The 7,344-nt window shown below is 34.0% G+C and overlaps 1 protein-coding gene and 1 long non-coding RNA gene across 2 annotated transcripts in view; one reads left to right on the top strand and one right to left on the bottom strand.

The window, feature by feature from the left end:
• LOC138156295 (uncharacterized) overlaps positions 1 to 7,344 on the top strand; it is a 207,004-nt gene that overhangs the window by 157,902 nt on the left and 41,758 nt on the right. The window lies entirely within an intron of this gene.
• LOC138156289 (small ribosomal subunit protein eS1-like) lies at positions 2,720 to 3,477 on the bottom strand. The gene has a single exon (XM_069081513.1). The coding sequence runs from the start codon at positions 3,250 to 3,252 to the stop codon at positions 2,764 to 2,766; it is 489 nt and encodes a 162-aa protein (XP_068937614.1). The 5' UTR covers positions 3,253 to 3,477; the 3' UTR covers positions 2,720 to 2,763.

Below are 7,344 nucleotides of genomic sequence, written 5' to 3'. Positions count from 1 at the left end.
GTGTGTGTGTGTGTGTGTGTGTGTGTGTATACTATTATTAATACCATCTTACATGTAATTAAGAAATGGGATGTACAGGCACTGAGGCATAGAGATCCACTGGAAAAGTCAAAACGGATATGGGAGAAAATATGGGAGAGAGCAGATTGGAGGTGGGGATATCCTGTGGGACTGCTGTTTTGGGGGGATGGGTGGGGGAAAATCGGGGAGAAAATTTTTAACTTAAAATCTGGCAGAAACGAATGATGTACATCAGAAGTTAATAAAGCATTAAAAAAAAGACTACAGCAAATTATCTCAAGAATAATACACTTTTTTCAGGTAGGATTTATTCCAGGAATGCAAGGATGTTTTAATATTAGGCAAACCATCAGTATAGTTGATCATATCAACAATAAAATTAGCAGAAACCACATGATTATCTCAATAAATGCACAAAAGGCTTTTGACAAAATACAACATTCATTCCTATTAAAAATACAAGAAAGTATAGGAATAAATGGAGCCTTCCTTAAAATAATAGGTAGCATCTATTTAAAACCATCAGCAAATATTATATGTAATAGGGATAAGCTAAAAGCATTTCCCATAAGATCAGGGGTGAAACAAGGATGTCCACTATCACCCCTCTTATTCAATCTGGTACTAGAAATGTTAGCAGTAGCAATTAGAGAAGAAAAAGAAATCAAAGGAATCAAATTAGGCAAAGAAGAGACCAAGCTATCACTCTTTGTGGATGATATGATGATATACTTAGAGAATCCTAGAGAATCAAGTAAAAAACTACTTGAGAGAATAAATAAATGTGGCAAAGTTGCAGGATATAAAATAAACCCACATAAATCCTCGGCATTCCTATATATTTCCAATGAAATTCAACAGCAAGAGATAGAAAGAGAAATGCCATTTAAAGTTACTGTAGACATTATAAAATATTTGGGAATGTACCTGCCAAAACAAACCCAGGACCTATATGATCACAACTACAAAACACTTTTCACACAAATTAAGTCAGATCTAACTAATTGGAAAAATATCAACTGCTCATGGCTGGGTCGAGCTAATATAATAAAAATGACAATTTTACCTAAATTAAATTATATATTTAGTGCCATAGTAATCAATTTACCAAAAAAAAACTACTTTATAGAGCTAGAAAAAAAAATAGTAACAAAATTCATTTGGAAGTATAAATGGTCCAGAATATGAAGGGAATTAACGAAAAGAAATGCTAGGGAAGGTGGACTAGCTATCCCAGATTTCAATCTGTATTATAAAGCAGCAGTCATCAAAACTACTTGGTACTGGCTGAGGAATAGATTAGTGGAACAATGGAATAGATTAGGCACATGAGATTCAGCACTCAATGACTATAGTAATCAATTGTTTGATAAACCCAAAGACCCCAGTTTTGGGGATTAGAACTCACTATTTGAGAAAAACTGCTGGGAAAACTATAATATGGTATGGCAGAAACTGGGCATAGACCATTACCTAACATCATATACCAAAATCAAGTCTAAATGGGTACATGATCTAGGTATAAAGATTGGTACTGTAAGCAATCTCACAAAACAAGGAATAGTTTACCTGTCAGATTTGTGGAGAGGGAAATACTTTATGACTAAACAAAAATTAGAGAGCATTATAAAATGCAAAATGGATAATTTTGATTACATTAAATTGAAAAGATTCTGCACAAAGCCAATGTAACCAAATTAAGAGGGAGGTGGGAAATTGGGAAAGAATTTTTGCAACCTATGTCACTGATAAAGGACTCATTTCTAAAATATACAGAGAATTGAGTCAAATCTATAAGAATACAAGTCATTCCCGAATTGATAAATGGTCAAAGGATATGAACAGGCAGTTTTCAGAGAAAGAAATTAAAGATATCTATAAGCACATGAAGAAATGCTCTAAATCACTATTGATTAGAGAAATGCATATCAAAACAACTCTGAGGTACCACATCTCACCAGTCAGATTGGCTAAGATGACAAAACAGGAAAATGACAAATGCTGGAGAGTATGTGGAAAAATTGGAACACTAATGCATTGCTGGTGGAGTTGTGAACTGATCCAACCATTCTGGAAAGCAATCTGGAATTATGTCCAAAGGGCTATAAATAATTTCATACCCTTTGACCTAGCAATACCACTTCTAGGGTTGTATCCCAAAGAGATCATAGAAGTGGGAAAAAGACCCATATGTACAAAAATATTTATAGCAGCTCTTTTTGTGGTAGCAAAGAATTGGAAATTAAGGGGGTGCTCATCAATTGGGGAATGGCTGAACAAGTTGTGGTTTGTGCATGTTATGGAATGCAATAAGAAATGAGGAGCAGATGGACTTCATATTTACTTGGAGAGGCTCATATGAACTGATGCTGAGTGAGAAGAGTAGAGCCAGGAGGAATTTGTACACAATTACAGACACAATGTATGTGTGATGCCCAACTTTGATAAACTGGACTATTCTCAGAAATCCAGAGGCAGAAGTCAAACCCAAAAGACTCATTATGGAGAGAGATGTTTACATCCAGAGAAAGAACTGCGATTGAACCCAGATTGAAGCAAACTACCTGCCCTTTTTCTTCTTGTTTGGTTCTGTTTCCTCTTTCCCATTCTTCATGCTATCTGTTACAATCCTTCTTTATGACCTGACTAATGCCTAATGTGAAAGTGTTTGCAGATACTATACTGTATATAGTTTTTTCACAATGATAAATTTTTATTTTTCAACCTTTATAAGTTCTTATTTTAGACAGATTCTTGAACTGGTGGTTCATAGCCATCAGCCCTTTCTACTTTCATGTCTGTTTCATCTCCTGAAGGTTTTCCAGAGCCACCACCTTCACCATGCAGCTCCATTAGCTTTCTCAATTCAAATTTGGACTTCTTGAGCATCTTGACTTTTTGGACAAATACATCATGGAGAGGGTAAATGGATCGGCAAGCCTTTTCTGTGTCTTTTCCAATGCTGTCTGGAATCAGTTTATTGACAACATCTTTTAAGTCGTTTGTCTGCACCTCTCGGGTCATGATTTCCATCATTTTCTTACAAATTTGACAGACCCGTTGGTGCTGGGCATAAGAGGTCTTACGGATCTGGTTTTTGCACTTTTTGGTAAAACCAACACAAAAGAGGCAGAGCAAGTACCCATCGGTAGTTTTAACATCAACATGGGCTTCAATTATGGTCTGCCACTTTTTGACCATGGAGCACATCTTGTCCCGGGTAAGGTCCATTCCATAGAAATTACTCCAATAATTTTTACTCTGAACATCTTCAGTAATTAACTTGAACTTATGAAAAGTAACCTCATCATTCTGCAGATCAGCAAGGCTCACTTCAAAAACTCGACCCTTGAGACCATCAGAGGCAATTTTTCTTCATTGAGACCTTGTAACCAATGTCTTGCCAATATTTCGAATGTTGAACATAGCTGGTGATTTTACATCATACCAATCCTTCTTCGATTGCACTTCTTGTACAGTCTTGTACTACTTGTACTATACTGTATGCTGCCATAAGGGTGGGGGGAGAGAAAATTTGAAACTCAAGGAATTGTGGTAATGAATCTTATTAACTAAAAGTAAACAAATTAATAAAGACAAAATAAATAAATAAATACTTTTAAAAAGAAAGTTAAATTGGCCAAGTAGAAAGAGATTATAAAAACTCACTGAAGAAAGAAAAATCCTTAAAAACTGAAATTGGAAGATACAGCAATGATGATAGCAATCTACTATTTAATAATCCCAAAGACTTCAACTTCTGGGATAAGAACTCACTATTTGACAAAAACTGTTGGAAAAACTGGAAAATAGTATGGCAGAAACTAGGCAACATTTTGTATCATATCCCAAGATAAGAATAAAATGGTTGCATTATTTAGACATAAATAGTGATTCCATAAGCAAATTAGGAGAGCAAGGAATAGTTTACCTGTCATATTTATGGAAAGGGAAGAATTTATGATCAAACAAGAGATAATGAAAATTATGAAATGCAAAATGGATAATTTTGATTACATTAAATTACAAATGTTTTGCACAAACAAAGCCAATGCAAACAAGATAAAAGGAAAGCAGAAATCTGGGAACAATTTTTGCAACCAGTGTTACTGATAAAGGCCTCATTTCTAAAATATAGAAAGCTGAATCAAATTTATAAGAATACAAGACATCTCAATTGTTGAATGGTCAAAAGATATGAATAGGCAATTTTCAGATGAAGCAATTAAAGCTATCTATACTCATAAGAAAAAAATTCCCTAAATCATCATTGATTAGAGAAATGCTAAATTGAAACAATTCTGCAGTACCACCTCACACCTATCAGGTTGGCTATATTAGCCAACAGAAAAGGAAATGATAAATGTTGGAGAAGATGTGGGGAAATTGGTGCACTAATGCTTTGTTGGTGGAGTTGTGAACTGATCCAACCATTCTGGAGAGCAATTTGGAACTATCCACAAAGGTCTATAAAATTTTGATGTAGTAACACCACTTCTAGGCTTATATTCCAAAGAGATCATAAAAAGGAAAAAGGACCCTCATATACAAAAATTTTTATAGCAGCTGTTTTTGTAGTGGCCAAGAATTGGAATTGAGGGAATGCCCATCAATTAGGGAATGACTAAACAAATTGTGGTATATGAATGGAATGGAATATTACTGTTCCATAAGAAATGGTGAGCAGGTGGACTTCAGAAAAAAACTGGAAAGACTTACATGACCTGTTGCTGAGTGAAGTGAGCAGAACCAGGAGAATATTGTGCACAGCAATAGCAACACAGTGTGATGAACAAATATGATAGACTTAGCTCTTCTCAGCAATACAATGATCTAAAACAATTCCAAAAGATGGAAAATGCTATATATATCCAGAGAAAGAACTAAGGAGTCTGAATATTGAAGCATACTATTTTACTTTTTGTTTGCTTGGTTTTTTTTCTTTCTCATGGTTTCCCCTTTGTTCTGATTATTCTTTCACAACATGACTAATGTGGAAATATACTGAATATGATTGTACATGTATAATCTATATCAGATTGTTTGCTATCTTAGATAGGTAGGCTTGGAGGGAGGGAAAAAATACTTAGGAAATCAAAATGCCACAAAAATAAATGTTGAAGACTATCTTTACATGTAATTGGGAAAATTTTTTTAAAATTATTGACTGGGGGAAAATAAAAATAATAATTAAAATTGGACAAATGGAAGCTAATAACTCCATGAGACATGAATAAAAAAAATCTAAAAAAATGAAAAATAGAAGAAAATGTGAAATATTTCATTGGAAAATAACTGCAAAATAGACTGAGGAGAGATGATTTAAGAACTATTGTAATAACTTAAAGCCATTATAAATACAATAACTCAGACATCATATTTCAGGAAATCATCAAAGAAAACTGCGCTCTTATCCTAGAACCAGAGGGTTAAATAGACATTCAAAAAACCCACTAATTGCCTCCTGAAAGAGATTTCAAGATGAAAACTCCTAGAAATATCCTAGCCAAACTCCAGAACTATCAGGTCAAGGAGAAAATACTGCAAGCAGCAAAAAAGAAATAATTCAAATTTCATGGAGGCATAGTCAGAATCACAGAAGATTTAGCAGTTTCCACATTAAAGGATCAGAGGGCTTAGAATATGATATTTTGGAAATCAAAGGAGTTAGGATTAAAACAAAGAGTAATCTACCTATAAAAACTCAATATAATCCTTTAGGTTAAAAATGGATATTTAATGAAATAAGTGACCTCTAAGCATTCCTGAAGAAAAGACTAGAGCTGAATAGAAAATTTGACTTTCCAATACAAAACTCAAGAGAAATATATAAAGGTAAACATAAAAGAGAAATTAGAAGGGATTTTATAAGGTTAAACTCTTTATATTCCTATATGGGAAGATCACACCTGTAACTCTTAAGGACTATATATGAGGTATTATATATGTAGAGGTCTCTCTGGGATACTCCTCCAACTTATGCTCACATTGATAGAATGGGTTCCCAGAGAGTGGCTGCTATGGTAAGGTTTAACCTTTGAGACCACTCTTCTAATGCTATTGCTTCTACTTAACAATTAGTCAGTACACACAGTTGGCCCTTAGCAAAGGATTTGTTTACCAAGATGGTATAGAAAGATCAGAAGTTCCAAAACATTCCCTACAAAAAGCTGCCATACATTCTCCCACAAATAACATTCAAGCAGTGAATTCCAACTTAAAATATAGTAGAAGTTAGGCACATACATAAATGTGCATTCTGTGGTTAGGCACATATGTAAGAATGCATGTGTGGTAAAAGCAACTCACAACTCTTGCACTATAGGAAGTTATTTTTTTCATCATAGTGTCTTCAAGCAATTCCCTTTGAATGCAGTAAAATCAGATTTCTATCTCTTCATATATCAAAATACATATCATTGTATATATATATGTATAAATAATATACAGGTATAAACATATGTATGCAAATATGTGTATACACACACACACTAGGGTATATATATGCACATATTATCTAGATTTCATACTGTATCACTCCCCTTGCCCCCTCCAAGAGAGCTACCCTTTATAATAAAGAAGAAAAAAGAGGAAGAAAACAGAATCAATTAAAAATAATCAACACATCTTAAAAGTCTGATATCATATGCATTGTTCAACATCCATGATCCCCCACCTTTGCAAAGAAGAGAGAGAAAGGTGTCTTCTCATATTTCTTCTTTGGGGTCAGACTTGGTCATTATAATTTTGCAACATTCAGTTTTGATTATTTTTTCCTTGTTGTTTTCCCCATTTACATGACTATAGTCTTGCTTTTCTGATTGTGATTACTTCACTTTCTACCAATTCATAATAAGATTTTCATGCTTCTCTATTTATCATAATCATCATTTCTCAGTAGAACCATATTCCATTATATTCCTGTTCCAGTTTGTTTCTCCATTCCTTAGCCAAAGGGCATCTACTTTGTTTCCAGTTTTATGCTATCACAAAAGTGCTCATTCATTTGTTCTTATTTTTGTTTTTTTTGTTATTGTCATATTCATGTTTGTTATTTTGCCAATTTCCTCTACCCCTTATAGGTACAATTTACCAAAAAACAAAAACCAGGAAGCCACAACCAGCTAGTGACAGACTCAGCACTAGAATTTAGGGCTCCTGACTTCTATTTCATGTATTTTTTCACTTCATCAGGAGATTTAACATATATACCATCTATATTATTTGATCTGTCAAGATTTGCTAAAAGTTTATCACACTAACTAGAAGTCAGAGAAAGGAAGGAAGGAAGGAAGGAAGGAAGGAAGGAAGGAAGGAAGGAAG

Source organism: Petaurus breviceps, unplaced genomic scaffold (assembly GCF_028583685.1).
Source record: "Petaurus breviceps papuanus isolate PSGF00001 unplaced genomic scaffold, PetGlider_PUasm1.0 154, whole genome shotgun sequence".
Lineage (NCBI taxonomy): Eukaryota > Metazoa > Chordata > Mammalia > Diprotodontia > Petauridae > Petaurus > Petaurus breviceps.
The sequence above is the reverse complement of the archived record's forward strand: the minus strand, read 5'-3'. Positions and strand labels throughout refer to the sequence as shown.